At 34.7% G+C, this 15,666-nt stretch overlaps 2 protein-coding genes across 2 annotated transcripts; both read right to left on the bottom strand.

Annotated features, from left to right (window-relative positions):
• Window positions 1–2,158: 2,158 nt before the first annotated feature.
• On the bottom strand, window positions 2,159–4,624 carry LOC132192230 (pentatricopeptide repeat-containing protein At2g33760-like). Its single transcript, XM_059607503.1, has one exon. It carries the CDS (start codon window positions 4,457–4,459, stop codon window positions 2,531–2,533), a length of 1,929 nt encoding a protein of 642 aa, XP_059463486.1. The 5' UTR covers window positions 4,460–4,624; the 3' UTR covers window positions 2,159–2,530.
• Window positions 4,625–5,425: 801 nt separating this feature from the next.
• LOC132192229 (kinesin-like protein KIN-5C) lies at window positions 5,426–14,642 on the bottom strand. Its single transcript, XM_059607502.1, has 23 exons — window positions 14,447–14,642; window positions 14,157–14,286; window positions 13,210–13,368; window positions 12,755–13,104; window positions 12,536–12,674; window positions 12,311–12,408; window positions 12,069–12,225; window positions 11,195–11,264; window positions 10,994–11,070; window positions 10,588–10,641; window positions 10,405–10,485; window positions 10,216–10,327; window positions 10,052–10,138; window positions 9,782–9,957; window positions 9,458–9,619; window positions 9,220–9,327; window positions 8,491–8,649; window positions 8,325–8,408; window positions 8,023–8,228; window positions 7,840–7,941; window positions 7,479–7,588; window positions 6,334–6,485; window positions 5,426–5,952 (listed from the first exon to the last, which is right to left on the bottom strand). The coding sequence occupies exons 1-23, from the start codon at window positions 14,503–14,505 to the stop codon at window positions 5,755–5,757; spliced, it is 3,030 nt and encodes a 1,009-aa protein (XP_059463485.1). The 5' UTR covers window positions 14,506–14,642; the 3' UTR covers window positions 5,426–5,754.
• Window positions 14,643–15,666: the final 1,024 nt, after the last annotated feature.

Raw genomic sequence — 15,666 nt, 5'->3', positions numbered from 1 at the left:
TCTTGTTTTCAACCACCAAATCGCCAAAATAAAAATTTCCACTTTTAGTTATTAAAAAAAAAAAATTGCAATTATAATAAAAATAACAATTATTATTATTATGTTAAAAAAAAAATTAACAATAACAACAATAATAGAATTAAGAAAAAGTACCCATATTCTTAAAAAAATGCAATTTATTATGCATTTTTCTAAGAATATTCTTCTTTTATTAAAAGAAAAAAAAAAAGCTTTTTTATAATGAAGTTTTTTCATCTCATCTAAGTTTTTTCAATAATAAAAAAGACTATTTTATAATGATTTTTTTTTTTTTATTAAATGTTGTTTTAGACGCTTAGATGAGATGAACGGTTGAGATTTATGAATTTAAGAATCTCAAATTTAAAACGAATTTTACAAGAAAAAAGGTCTAGGCAAGAGATACAAGTGATTTTTAGGAGTGTTTTGAAGTGTTTTATGTTGTTTGTTTTTTCAATAATTATCTATACATTTTTTTACTTAATAAAAGATAATAAAAACTAATATATCATATATGATATATATTATAGATAGTTAATATTGATATCAAAACACAATCTTATTTGGTGGATTTACCAGATTTTAGTTGTTTTAAACGATTTTGATATGTAAAAAAAAATAAAAATAAAAATAAAATTGTATAGCTTCCTAGAATTCTCTTTAAATTTGAGATTCTCAAATTCATAAATCTCAGCCGTTCATCTCATCTAAATGTCTAAAATAATTATTGTTTGTTTTTTCTATAATTATCTATACATTTTTTTTTTTTACTTAATAAAATATAATAAAAACTAATATATGATATATGATATATATTGTAGATAGATAATATATCATTCGGGCGAACACATGGCATTTTGCATATCCTGATTGTATTCATGAGATTATCATAGGGGAGACTCCCTCCTCTAATAATGTTTGAATAATAAAAGTCCTATTATTCATAAAAAAAATAAAAAATAAAAATAAATAAATAAAAAGATAATTTTGATATCAAAACACAATCTGATCGTTTTTTTTTTAAAACAAAAAAAAAAAAAAAAAAAAAACAAATCTGGTAAATCCACCAAACACAATCTTATTTGGTGGATTTACCAGATTTTAGTTGTTTTAAAAGATTTCAGTAAAAAAAAAAAAAACTTGTATAGCTTGTGTAATTGAGAACTCCTAGAATTCTCTCTAAATTTGAGATTCTCAAATTCATAAATTCCAGTTGTTCATCTCATTTAAACGTCTAAAATAAGTCATGTTTCAATATTTAATAAAAAAATTGAAAGAGGAAGCTGTCCTCAAGGAATTTAATAAGTCATGTTTCCTCATTAAATGCTAAAACATGACTTATTTTAAACGCTTATATGAGATAAACAGCTGAGATTTATAAATTTGAGAATATCAAATTTAAAGGAAATTCTATGAGATCTCAATCTCTTTGTTAGGGGTATTTTTTATTTGTTATTTGAAGAAGTGTTTTAATTTGAATGGTAGTTTGTGCCTATATATATATATGGCATTTGAATTAATTAACCAAAAATATTAGGATTGAATCTCTAATTATCTTGTTCTTTTTTTAAAAAAAAAAAAAAAAAAAAAAAAAAAAATTGCTCCACATTCACTGAATTTTAAATAAGGTAAATTACAATGATATAGTACGATACTAGCTAGATGATTTACAAATTACAACTACCCTGTTAGCAATTTAAAATTCACCACATCTCTCGCCCCTCCACTTCAAATGTGGTCATAAAATTTAAAATTATTTATTTATTTATTTATTTATTTATCATGCTATAAGCCTTAGTGCTACAGCCGACCTCCACTAAAACCTTATAAACCAAGTGGCAACATGTATGCAAGTTGTCGCTATCCAAATTAGGTTTAGTTCATCACAGTTAGCCACTTTGTCACACGTGGTTGAGATTAGGGGTTTATGTGAATTTTAAACTATGTTATGCCATTAGTTTTAGGGTTTTAAATTATGTGGTTTTGGGGATGACACTTTAGCATTTGTTTAGGGGATAGTTGGCACATTGTGAATGGTTAGATGTAAAGCATGATTATGATTTAATAATAAGATAATCTCAAATTTAAAAGAAATTTGAGGGGATCCTAATCCGGTCAAGTACGAGGTCCTCAACCCATGGGAATAAATGGGTAATCTAAGCCCACCTTACATTCACCGTATGCATCTTTTTTAATTTATCATCTGGAATCAATACATAATATATAAATGTATCTGTTAATTAACTTGGAACAACTTTGCAGAAGAAATCATTAATCTCAAATCAGTAAATTTGAATGATTACAAAGTTAAATCCATATATTTTTCCCTTGCTTGCCACTATGAACCAAGATTTCCTTGGGAATATCAACGAGTCTCCATCCTTGGTTTAGTTACTAATTATCTTCTTCTTTGAGTCCACAAAATCACTTGAAGGCTGCTGGCAATCAAAAATAGCACCCCTTCTGTGCATGGAAGGATGTTAGGAAGATTGATTGAATTGATTGAGGCCAGTTACCAATAATCTCCGCATGAGCAAACCCCCTCCTTGAAGTGGTGAAATCGATTGCCATCTCGAACAATGATCTCCCTGTGTGTAATAGCTGACACCAACTTACTGAATGTGTGGCAGTCACCACAAACCCTGAGATTTTTTGTAATCCTGATAGGAATTCCCTCAGGTGTTGCCATAAGGCAGAATGCAATTGCTAACTTCTCACTATGGGTGTACAAAATTCCACGCTTTACTTCCTCCTCAACATCATGCAACACAAAATTTGTATCTGGGACATAACCAGCCAACTCCAACCTCTTACACAAACTTTCCAGCATGCCATAGATCTCTTCTGACTGGGGATGCTTCCTACAGCCAACACTAAATTTGTGAATTTTTTTATCTACCTCCACCCAAGTCCAACCAGGAACCTTTTTTAATCTCCTTTGCATCATCAGATCCCGGATCGTTGCCACATCTTTCCACCTTCCTGCTTTTGCATAAATATTTGAAAGCAACACATAGTGCCCTGGGTTTTGGGGCTGGAGCTCAAGAAGGGATTTTGCAGCCTTTTCAGCGAGGTCTAGATGGCCATGGATTCTACATGCCCCAAGCAAAGCACTCCAGAGCTTCTCATCTTTCTCAACTGTCATATTCTCAATCAGTTTCAGGGCCTCATCAAGTCTCCCTGCACGCCCTAAGAGATCAATTACACAAGTATAGTGCTTCACATCCGGTCTCACAGCATAAGCATCCCACATCAAGGAGAACAATTGAAGACCCTCTTGAATCAAACCGGCATGACTACAAGCATATAATAGTGAAACAAAAGTGATCCTATTCGGTAATATCCCACTGCTCAACATCATAGGGAGTAAAGCAAGAGCCTTCCTGCCTTGCCCATGATATCCGTAAGCTGAAATCATGGCACTCCATGAGATAGCATTCTTTTCTTGCATTCTATCAAAGATATCCCTCGCAGAATCAACATTCCCACACTTAGCATACATATCAATCATTGCAGTGCCCAAGATGACATCCAAGGAAAACTTATTCCTATTTATATAATCATGAATAAGTATAGCCTTATGCATGGCACCCAATTTTGCACAAGCATAAACAACGGTCACCACGGCAACATTATCTAGGACAACGCCTTCCTCTCTCATCTGATCAAACAAAACCAGCGACTCATTAGCATTCCCACAGGCAGCATACGCGCCAATCATCACCGTCCACGTGCCAAGATCCCTCTTTTGCATTCTAACAAACAATTGTTGAGCATCCAGAATTGCCCTACATTCTGCGTACAAGTTCACAAGCGCAGCACAAACAAAATGATCCAACTCCAAATTATATTTCAACGCAAGTACATGAACCAGTCTACCCATTTGGATGTCCGTTATATCCCTACAAGCCCTTATCACGAAAGCCATTGTATAAATATCCGGCCACACCCCACAACGAATAATCTCCCTAAATGTCCCAAAACAGTTCATATAATCACCAACTTTAGCAAAACCTCCAACCATTATACTATTACTAACTGGGTCTCTCTTTCTCATCCCACCAAATAAGGCGTAAGCATCACCCAGAGCCTTATGCTGGGCATATATGTAAAGGAGCTTGTTAGCAACAATGAGGTTCTGGAGCATCCCATTCACAGCCACTTGGGCATGAACTTGTCTAATCTGAAGTATGTTTCTACACTTAAGCAGCCAAGAGATCCAACCTTTGGGCTCCAACTTTTGAGAAAAATGAGATTCTGGTGGCGGTTGTATCTGGGCATATGGATTTGTGGGAATTTGTTGATGAAAATAAGGGCTTATAGTTGCATCTGCCACAGCAACCGCAGTAGAAGCTGACATGAAGCGTAGCCTTCCATTGTTTGTGAGCAGGAAGGTCTGGTTTTCAAGTTTGAACATAGGATTTGTTAAACCCCGAAACATCCACGCCGACTCTCCAAGTTTTTCAATTTACAAAGAAATTGAATTTTGTCAAATATCTCCCGCCTATTTGCCATGCGGCTCGGCCACAAATGATAAGCATGAATTGTACTATTGTAGAGAACCAGAGAACAATGATGAGCAATAGTTGTAGAGAAACAAAAGAAAATTCAGTACAACAATTTACTATGAATCTTTTTCTATGCCCTTCTATGCTCCGTTGACTCCTCTTAAAGACCTTGTATCAAGGTGTAATAAAATCCCATGATTCAGGACAGTCAACCTAATAAGTTAACAAGGAAAGCGATTGAAAGAGGATCAAAAACATAGGTAAATTATCAAACTAATAAGGTAATACTTAACATTGATTGTAATTGATAAAATCAAACCATAAATATTCAATACTGATTTAATTTTATCAACCATATTATTTTGTATTCTTTTTACATTTCTATAAATATGGATAATTTGTTTTGTAAAATTATTTATTGAATAAAAGAATAATATAACACTTACAACTTTATTTGTCGATATAGGTGACAAACCGAACAACGTAAAATACCTTGTCTCCCTTTTTATTTATTCCGTTATTTATTTCTTTTTTCATTTGTTTATTATTTTCTTCAACATATACTTCTCATGTATATTTTTAATTCTTGCATGAAGTTTTAATAGTGCTTGTACTAAAGACTTGATAATTTAATAGATCAAGTTTATCCTATTGGAAATAATCTTGAAAATGCAACAAGATATAGGCCTAGTCTCTTAATTTTGTAGGCCTAACATACTCTAGGTTCTTTATTTTATTTGCTTGAAGCAAATGGTGAGAGATGGCTTGAAAGACTGCAACTATTGTCTTAATCTAAACCAATAAAGCAACTCAAAATGTTTAATCAATTTGAAGTACCTCAATTAGAACTGTACTTCGAATAGAGTTTGTGCGCTTTAAAGAGGAGAAGGGAAAACAACTGCAAAACAAAGTTTCATCTTTCACTATCAAAAATGATCTACCAATACACAGCAAATGGCTGAAACAGTTTAACAGTATTCCAGAAATAATTTTTAATCATGTAGCTTTGCATCAATATACATTACTTTATCAAGCTACAAGTTGCTAAATCCCAAGACAGGATTTTTACTCAGTATCTGTACTGGACATGAACATTACACTCTCCTACTACCTCTGCTGCATTCTTACAATTCTCATACAGGCTACAGCAAGAATAAGTGTACATGAATAACATAAAATACATATTGCATTCCATTATGCATGTAAATAAGCCAAGAACCCAACAGTTTTAGTTCAGCTGGATGAGGGGTGAGCGTGGTATAAGCGAAGGTCTCAATTCCTTTCCATCAAATGATTCATATGAATTGTTTTCCCGGAATTCCTCGACAAGGGCTTCCATCGGCATGGCTCGAAGTGACTCGATAGTTCCCTTACTTGGAACGTCTGGCTCACATCTTATTGGCGTTGTGCCACTAGGCTCATAATCCTGCACATTATTTTGAAGACATGTGTAAGGACTATATCTTGTACAGGCAAAGAACCATCTTGCACAAATCATGAATCGGTCGAAAAGGATTGTTGAACATTTACAAGTGAACAGATTGACGGCATTTATGTGCTCTCAATAGTTTTGTCCACCAAGTGATAAACAAAAGTAAATGCCAACAGCAGAGAAAAGAAAAGAAAAGAAAAAATCAGGTGCCTGAAAAACATCCTAGTTTAGTAAAATAAAATTATTAATTTGTCCATAACAAAAAATGTACGTGTCAGCCTCAGGTTGTGACTTGCAAGACACTCCCAGCACAAAACTAAAGCAGAAAGACAATTAAACATCCCCAGCATGATAAGAAATGTTAAATCAACCTACCATATACTGCTGTCCGAAGGTTTCCCGTGCATTCTCTTCAATAGATTCTGCCTGGCCAGAGTGATCCTCCCTGAAAATTTGAAGACTATTTGCATGGGCTTTCACAGTCTCCAAGATTCCGGATATATGTCTTCGTTCCTGCTCAGAAACAACTGCAGCAAAGTCCACGAGGAAAACATCACATTCCTAGTCTTAAGAAGGCAAATAACAGCAATAACGACTACATATCAGCCCACGATTATCATTCAGCACAACTCAAATTTACATATTTAAATCCCAAATTACCTCCCTATGGTTAGACAGTTAAAAATTACCTGCTTGTTTTCTGAAACCAACTGCTAAACCTTTCCTTTTTTTTTTTGATAACTAACTGCTAAACCTTTCCTTAATTTGGAGAAAAAGAAAATTGCAAATTTTTTTGTCCAAACCAATCATTCTCTGACAAGAGGCACGTATTGTTTAAAACACGAAATTTAACCTTAGTTGGCCCTCAACGACTCAACAAAGTAGCTCTATTTTTAGATTTTGAAACCTAACATCTTTGTTACTGTATGCTCATTCTAAGGGCTAAATTTTGTGTTTCATGTCACACATGCACGTTGCATGGAAAAATCTAACAATTGGGATGGAAAATATGATGATTTCCTTTTATTCAAAACCAACCATAGGTTTAGTGACAATTTCTAAAAGATAAGGAAGTAAATTGAAATTATCCCTAATTTCGGCGAGGTAATTTATAGTTAAACATACATTTTAAGATCAAGATCTCAAAGATTCCCAACAAGAATGAACAGCAAGCAGTTAGAGAACCATAATAACCAAAAACAAAATGTATAGAACAGCACATCATCCATAAATTACAGTATATAAATTAGCTAAGCATTTTTGTAACACCAAAAAAAGTGCTACTCATTAAATTTATCCACTTTTCACAACCACTTCAAACAATATTGATAGAGTGGAAAGAGTTTTGTTCAATATCAGTCCTCCAAGTATAGTCGTGTGATTTAATAACACATCCTACGAGTTGAAATTTTCATATAAAACAATACTGATTCAAATGATCCTCAAAGCACCTCAACATGATTCTGCATAAATATAGGATCAGAGGTGTCATAATTAAGATTTTATAGCATAATACTCACTATCAACATGCTGAAGAACATCCTCACTATTCTTTGACACATCTTGCTCAGCTGCAACCCGTGCAGAATTAATCTCAACATCATGCTGCTCATTGCTATCACAAGCATTCCTGCATCAAAGAATTTGAACTTAAATTAATAAAGTAGAAAATGAGATTGCTGGAGGTTATAACGTCAGAAGAACACACAATAAAGATGCAGAAATAATTTTGTCACAACAATGATACATCCACTAGCTCTATTTAGAAATAGTATGACCAGATGAACATTAGGCACAATCACCCTAAAGTAGAAAATCTGGAGGAAAGGATTTTCTTTCCCGTGATCCCATCTGTATTCAAGAAAATCCAATACCACTAACCTGATATGTGACACCACAGCCGAAACATGTTTATTGCCCATCTCGTTCACAGCCTCATGTGTCTTTTTCAAGTGCTTGAAAGCCGATTCAGCAGTATTTACACTAAAAAAATGAAAGGAAGATCAAAAAACAAGTAAATGGATACTGAACAAAAGCCAAAATAACACAATTAACTAAAATTACCATTTCTGTAAAAGGACTTCCATACGACAGTGTTTTGCAGCAGAATAATCAGCACTATCTGTGGCATCATTTTCCACTTGGGTAGAAAATGCCTGCCATTTTCTTTTCGCATCTGTTGTAATACCCTCCACTGATGAAACATATCCATCCAAGAATGTCTTGTTTGCAGTAGCACTTTCTCTGAGATCAACAAGCCTCGTGTCGACCTGCAAGCTCAACTATTAATCAACTTTTGAAAAGGATATCCGATAGAGAAATAAAGAATATAAAAAGATGCCCCCCTGCACACACACACAACAGACCATCTCTTTTTGACGAAGAATGTGATTGGAGACTAAATTGGTTACATCAGCAATAAGCTTCTCCGCTTCGGATTTTGACTGCTCCTGTGAAAGATAAGTTCAACATGTCAGATAATTCCCATTAAAAAAAAAAAAAAATTGTGCAGTAAAATCTTTTTTTAACTACCTCATAAGCCTTCTGAAACTCAGCAATGCTCCTCATTTGAACTTCATCTGTTCGCATTGCATGATTTTCAAGTCTCTTTGATTCATCCAGAAGATTTTCCAGAAGTCCTTGAGTGTAATCAGAAATGCCCCTCATTTGCTCAATACTAACATTAAATCTCTTTCCAATTACAAAGAAAAAAGAGAGTACTAAATTAGATAAGCAACATAATTCAAACCAAAACAGGAAGAAGAATGATAAAACAGCAAACAGCTTCCAATTTATTCATTAATCAAACTGTAAAAAAAACATTTGCACTTCAATTAAGAGGATTTCAGTACAAACTTTTATAAAAAAAGAATCACAAACGAAGATTTAAATGGAAAACAATTGAGTTACCAAGTTTCTAGCAGTTAGATAGGGAAAACCTCTAATTGTTATCGAAGTCTAGAAAACTAACATTCCTTACGTCCTTTTAAGATTGTCCTCCTTTCATTTTGGTCCCTCCAAAATTGGGTGTCCATATGAAAATTCAAACCAAAATTTTCAATTTCCTAAAATAACCCTCCATCGACAAGTCAACCCTCCATTTTTTTCCAGATTTTGTGTTAAACAATGGAAGGACAGTGCTGGAAAATACTTAAGAGTTGCAAACCCTTTTAAAAGTTCAAAAGTCAACAGAGAACAATCATGTGGGATGGACGAAGTAAAGAATTTACAACAGGACAATGTAAATATCAAGGGACAAACCTGTCGCAGTTCCTTTGCAAAAACTGCCATTTCTCCTTGTTGAGTTGATAGAGTACTCTGAAGCTCATTGAATATGGAAGCCACTTCACCGGCCTCTGATGTTAGAAACTGATTTATAAACAACACAAAATTACAACAACAAAAAAGGGAGGAAAAATTGCCATAAAAATTAAAAACAACCATCCATGAGGTACAATAGTGGATGAAACACAAGGAAACTCAATCCCTTGCTACCTACTTCTTCAATACAATGCGCATTAGAAGCAGCCAGAGAAGAAATTTCCTCTAGTCCAGCATTAGAGCTTGCCTTGTGCAAGCGCACAACATTTTGCACTGCCTCAATATGTGACATATACAAAGCCCTCAAAGCAGTGAGCATCTTCTTGACATCCATGACAGCCTAAAGGCAAGGACAAATTGACTAAATCAAAGATGAATGAAACACAGTAGTCTGATAAGCCAACAATACAATACTAAGAAAGTAAACATAAAATATCAAAACAGAATCAATCAGGTGAAACAATTAACTAATGAGAACAATGATGCAGGTATCATTCAATACCTTATCATGAATGCCTGTAAAAGAATGACAAAAATTCTCAACACACTGAAGGTGTTCTTTCTGCTCAGACATGGATGTTGCCACCAAGTTGCCAAGAGAACCAACTTTCTGGGCAAGCTCGACTTGGAAATTGTTCACCACCAATCTGTTATCAGCATTCAGTTTGTCTTCTCTTCCTACATAGTATCACATCAGAAAGCATAAAATTAAGCAGTTTCAGTGACCAGTCAAAACAATTTAAAGCTTTTAACTAATTTGTGAACTGCATACCAATTTTTGAAAACAATGAAACATTGTCATTGAGAGCTTTCTCCAAGTCAGATCGTAAAACACAAGCTTGATGAGCCAGTGCATTTTCTGTTACACAGATTGAGCAACAATATGAATACACAAGATAGCATCAAAACCTCAAAAAGAGTGATATATGAGAATACCTGCTTTTCTCTGTTCAGAGATAACAAAATTCTTCTCCTTCAGAGCATACTGACATTTCTTGAGTTCTTCCTCGGTGCTAGAAAGCAACTTGCTGGTTTGATTCAAGTTTTTCTGCGTGGTTTTTCCCCATCACAATTAAAATTCACCCAAAAATCTAGAAGCATGTGCAACATATAACCACAACTGACCTCAGTGGTGTCAAGTTTATTGCTCAAATCAGAGCATTGCCGAATTTGGACATTATATTTATCTTGCAATTCCTCAAGATGCTGTTTGTAATATGAAATATGGGATCAGTGAATTGAAACATCATAAAAATAAGTAACCAGCAAATGTATATTGTGTAAAAAATGAGTGTTACATAAGCAAACCTTCTGATGATTTTCTAGCACAAGCCCCATTTGCTCAATCTGATCTGCCATAGCCTAAGCTCAAGGAAAACACATAAACAAATGGGAATAAAAGAGACATCAGCATTGGGAAATTCAGGAAAAATAAACACAGAAGGTGAACATCTTCAACAGTCTATACGTATCCAGCGCATAGACACCAACCCTGAACCCCCAAAGTAAAGAAAGAAAGAAAATAAAGCTACTTGGAATTCAGACAAGTTGAAATTAACCAAATATCAATACCACATCGACAACAGCATTAAAAGAAATTCATATCGAAAGAATGGTATCACAAGTCAATTATAAAAAGGAAAGCCAGTTAAACAGTACAAAAACAAGTAAAAGCATTTAGGAAAGGAAGAAAAATTGGCGGAGAATGTCATACCTTCTTTTCACTCTCCTCCTGATAGTATCGCTCCTTCGGAATATAGACACCATTTTTTTCACGGGCAGCATAAACCTCTGCATAAATTCACAATGTTGAAAAACAAAGAAGCACAACAACACACTATAGATTTCACATAGTACAACTAATTGCCCACAAACATAAGAATTTCACCAACTTCAAACATCCAAAGCATCTCACCTGCCTTCAAGCGTTCAATTTCACCATAAAGATCCTTGATAAGAGTTGACTTCATCATTTTTTGGTTGACCTAAAAGTAGCCAAAACAAATAATGAACTCCCAATAGACATAATTATAATTTATTATAATTTGGTTAAAACTGCAATACACTACTGAAAGTGTAATCTGTGACTGGTATCGAAACAACGTATAGCACTATGTGACAAAAGAGAAAAGAAACAATGTGCACTGAACCCATGCTCACCAAACCTTACAAAGACATCAAGTTTGGGAATATCATAAAACAAGAATTTGAAAGAAAGCGCATAATTGTCCAATACGATATCTCAACTCGGTCATTAAGTTTTACCACTGTACCTTGGGAGCATATAATATCAATCATTAATACTTTTTTTATAAGTCTCTCGGTCCTTTTAATACTAAACTTCCTATAAGCAAAGAATCATGCTAATACTAGGTTATGCCCTATTTACTCAGACTACAAAGGTTAAGACACATCCAAGACCCCGCCCAAAAAACACACAGAATAACAGAAAAAAAAAAAAAAAAAAAAAGGGGAAGACAAAAGAAATCATCACCACAAATAAATCAAACTTTTCATTCAAGAAAACTAACAAGATTTTACTCCTAAATAATAAACCCCAAAACAATAAAATAAGACCCCAGTAAATGGGTAAATAGGAAAAAGAAAAGAAAAAAAAAAAAAAGTGTTTAAAACACTAGCAGAAACAATAACTCTTTCCATCAAGCTAGCAACTAAATGCTTAACTTAGAACAGAACAGAGAGCATATGAAAGACATCCACTAGAAAAGCACACTTTGGCAAAACTTATTGTATCAAAAAAATAAATAAATAAACATTAACTAACTTACCTCAGGCTTATTTTTTATATGTTTTGCCCTATGTGCGTAATCCAGTGTACTTAAGGTTTCCTCCAGACAATGGACAGCAGGCGAAACTGTGGCTATAATGCACGTCTTGGTTCTTCCACCCAGTGAATCACGAAGTAACCGTGTAAGCTTGCTATCCCTAAATTCCAGTTTAAAATGTAATCATTCATTAGAAAATAGAATGGAGACATTAGATAAATAATGGGAGAAGAAGAAGTGCAAACCTGTACGGAATATGTCCAAGATGCTCTACGAGGGCATTAATGACTCTCCCTAGAGTCAGTAGACTTTTGTTGATTTCTCCAGCTTCTCTAGCACGGCCCTGATAATTTTTTTTAAAAAAAAAATAAAAATTTAATCAGCACTTGCATTCTTGAAATTTAATTGAGCAATCCCAAATGTGAATTCAAAAGCAAAAAAAAACGTGCCGCCAAACTAAGTATGTCTACCTCTCGAGCACCAGAACGAGATATATTTTCCGAGCCAGCTAAATCAACCAGATTCAGCTTCCCACATTTAATTAGTTCTTCACCTTCTGGTGTCGCTTCCTTGATATGTATTGTAATGGAAAAGAGAGAATGTGACCGACTGAAATCAAAAAAAAAAATTGTTATTACACAATGAGGCTTGACTTCCACTATAAGCATGAAAACTACTTCAAAAATTACCTCGACTGCTTGTTTAGTAAAGTTTCTGCAGTGCGACGTTTAGCAGACCCTCTTTCAAGAAGAGAAAAAATCTCATTAGCACTTGCAACAATTTCTTCCTCCAGACCTCTAACAAGAACTCCACCTTTCCCATCCTCCATCAGAGGCAACTGCTTTTTTTGCTTATCCTCCAAAGCAACTCTTTGAATTTCCTCAGGGGCAAGCAAATCAGTGATCTCCTCATTGTACAGTTCCAAGAATGTAACTTTTACACTATATTCGGCATTCTGGCTCTCAAGAGTATCAAATATCTGCTTAACGGCCCTAGGTATAACTCCAGCTTCTTGAGGCAATTCTCCATTTGGCCCACTCTGTCACAACGTCAATGACATCAACACTCACATTTTATGATTTATGCATGAAGCGATACGCGAACATCAACATGTACCTAATGATGAAATACATTAATATTATACCTTTGACCTCTTCGATTCACCTTCCATCGTGTAAGTTTTCCCTGTACCAGTTTGACCATATGCAAATATGGTACAGTTGAAGCCTTCTAGGACTTCATTCACTATAGGAATCACTGCTTGTTCATAAAGATCTCTTTGCTGAGCAGAAGGACCAAAAACCTACATATACCACAAAAAAAAGAAAAATAAAATAAAATAACATCTACCACCAAACCAGAAAAAAGTTGAAGACAACGTTGTTGAATGTTTTTCCTGTGTATGGGCGAGTTCTTTCAATTTACAGCACTCTCTTGAAAGAACTAAAGCTCATTTACCCTATTTACTTTTTACTTTAAGATAAAAAACACAGCTGAACCTGCTCTAGCACTTTCATTAGTTTAAATTGTATGCCAAAACATAATTTAGAACCAAAATTCCCTCCCCAAACAAACAAAAAAAGAATTGCCTGTTCATTCTCCTCAATCATGGAAACTGAAACTAAGGCCGGATCCCAACAAACCCAAATTCTACCATTGGGAGAGCTAGATGGTTAATTAAAGTTCATCAGCTATTCTACTCGAAAAACCAAACACAAAAAGCATACCAATAGAATCCCTCTTATCAAGAAAAGACAAGACCCTTACTAAGATTTAGTACAAGTTTTAAAAATCAAAGAACAACCCAAATAAGTCTCCTCGAGAACGTAAAGCGACAACAGAACAATTAGAAGCAAGATTGAACCTCACTTTGTACAACATCAAATGCCAAGACATCAAAGTCTTAGTAACCCAGTGACCCATTTGTAAGATTTACCTTGTCCCACTATACCCTCCCCAACACTAGCACGAACTTGTTCATTGTCCCACAAAAACCCACACCGACACATAATTAACATATTAAAGTAGCTTATTCTTCATTCAGACAACATACATCCAAAAACAAACTTGAAATTGTATTCAATGAAATACCTTATCGAAAGTGAAAACCCTGTCGAGATGCTTCCCGGCAATGTTTTGTGACACAGCCACTTCTCTACTGTACTCATTGCACGTAATAACCTGCGGCGCATTGCTCCGCAACTCTTCGTCGCTAAACGGCCTGTGATTTCAAAGTAGTAAATAGTAGAAACAAATCACGAATCGGTTACATTTTACAAAGGTGTAATTCCAAATCCGTAAAATGATCAAACAATCGAAAGAAAACAAAAATCAAAACCTAACCCTAAGTGTTGAGTGTGTATTAGAGATGATTTGAGTACCTGCAACGAAGGAGAACCTGAACATTGACGCCCTTCTCTTTCTCGTGGCGACCGGACATTTTGGATCGGCGGCGAGAGAGAGGGAGCGAGAGTAGATCGGCAACTGAAAATGATTAATCTCGCTCTCAGTGGTGGGAAATGCCCTTATCTTTCTTTCTATTTTGCTATCTGCTCTTTCACGCTCCGAATTAGGGAAGAGAGCGGGACGGGTTTGAGATTTGAATTTTTCGCTGGCCGCTCTCGCTTTTGGTATATATCGACGGCTCGGCTTTGAGGAGTGCGGATCGGACGGTCTAGATTGTGATGAATCTGAGATTGTAGTTTTCGATAGGGTTGCAAACTGGGCTGTGGAGTTTACCCCAAGCCCATCCTTTTGAAAATGAGCCCAACTCGGTGCTCGACCCAGGCCCAACCTACTACTCGACCCACGACAAACAAAAAATTGACCAACCAGGCTACCATGATGTGATTTTTCTTATTTCTTAACTTAAGGTTGTTGTGATTGCCTTCTAATCTTGCACCGTCAACATTTCTTTGTGTTCATTAGAAACTAAAAATTAATTACTTTGATATCGTACCAAAAAAGGCAAATAGCTGTTCTAGAAATTCTACAAATTTTAATTTAAAGTTAATTAATTGATGAAATAATTAAAAATATATATTGCTTATCAATATTTTTTTAATAATTTCAACAATTATGAATTATCACGTTAATTTACATGGGAAAATTTCCAAAAGATCGAGATTATCATATTGTAAAAAGAAAATTACTCTATTAAGACTTTTTTTTTAGTGACTCGATCTTCACGGATATTCTATGGGTGCATTTTCTGCATGGATACATTAAAATATGCATCTTTGACAATGCAAAGGAACTCCAAGTCTTATTTATTTGTTTACAAGTCATGGTCCACAGTCCACACCAAAGGAGCCCTTATTTTGAGGTTAGTTCAAATGATCAACTCATTTGATTAATACCATAAGATTCAATCGATTCACAATATTTACAAGATTTAATAAACAATAATGGGTCAAGAAGTAATCCTTCCATTAAGGGGTTGCACATCATTTCAAAAAAAAAAAAAAAAACACTCGAAGTCTTACTTATTTTATAAAGTCACAGTCCACATCAAAGGTGCCCTTATTCCGAACTGCACTATAGGTAGACATGCGATCCTTAATTGAAATTAAGTGAGTATTTATGTAGTGTCCCAGAATTT

This window comes from Corylus avellana, chromosome ca9 (genome assembly GCF_901000735.1).
Source record: "Corylus avellana chromosome ca9, CavTom2PMs-1.0".
Lineage (NCBI taxonomy): Eukaryota > Viridiplantae > Streptophyta > Magnoliopsida > Fagales > Betulaceae > Corylus > Corylus avellana.
The sequence above is the reverse complement of the archived record's forward strand: the minus strand, read 5'-3'. Positions and strand labels throughout refer to the sequence as shown.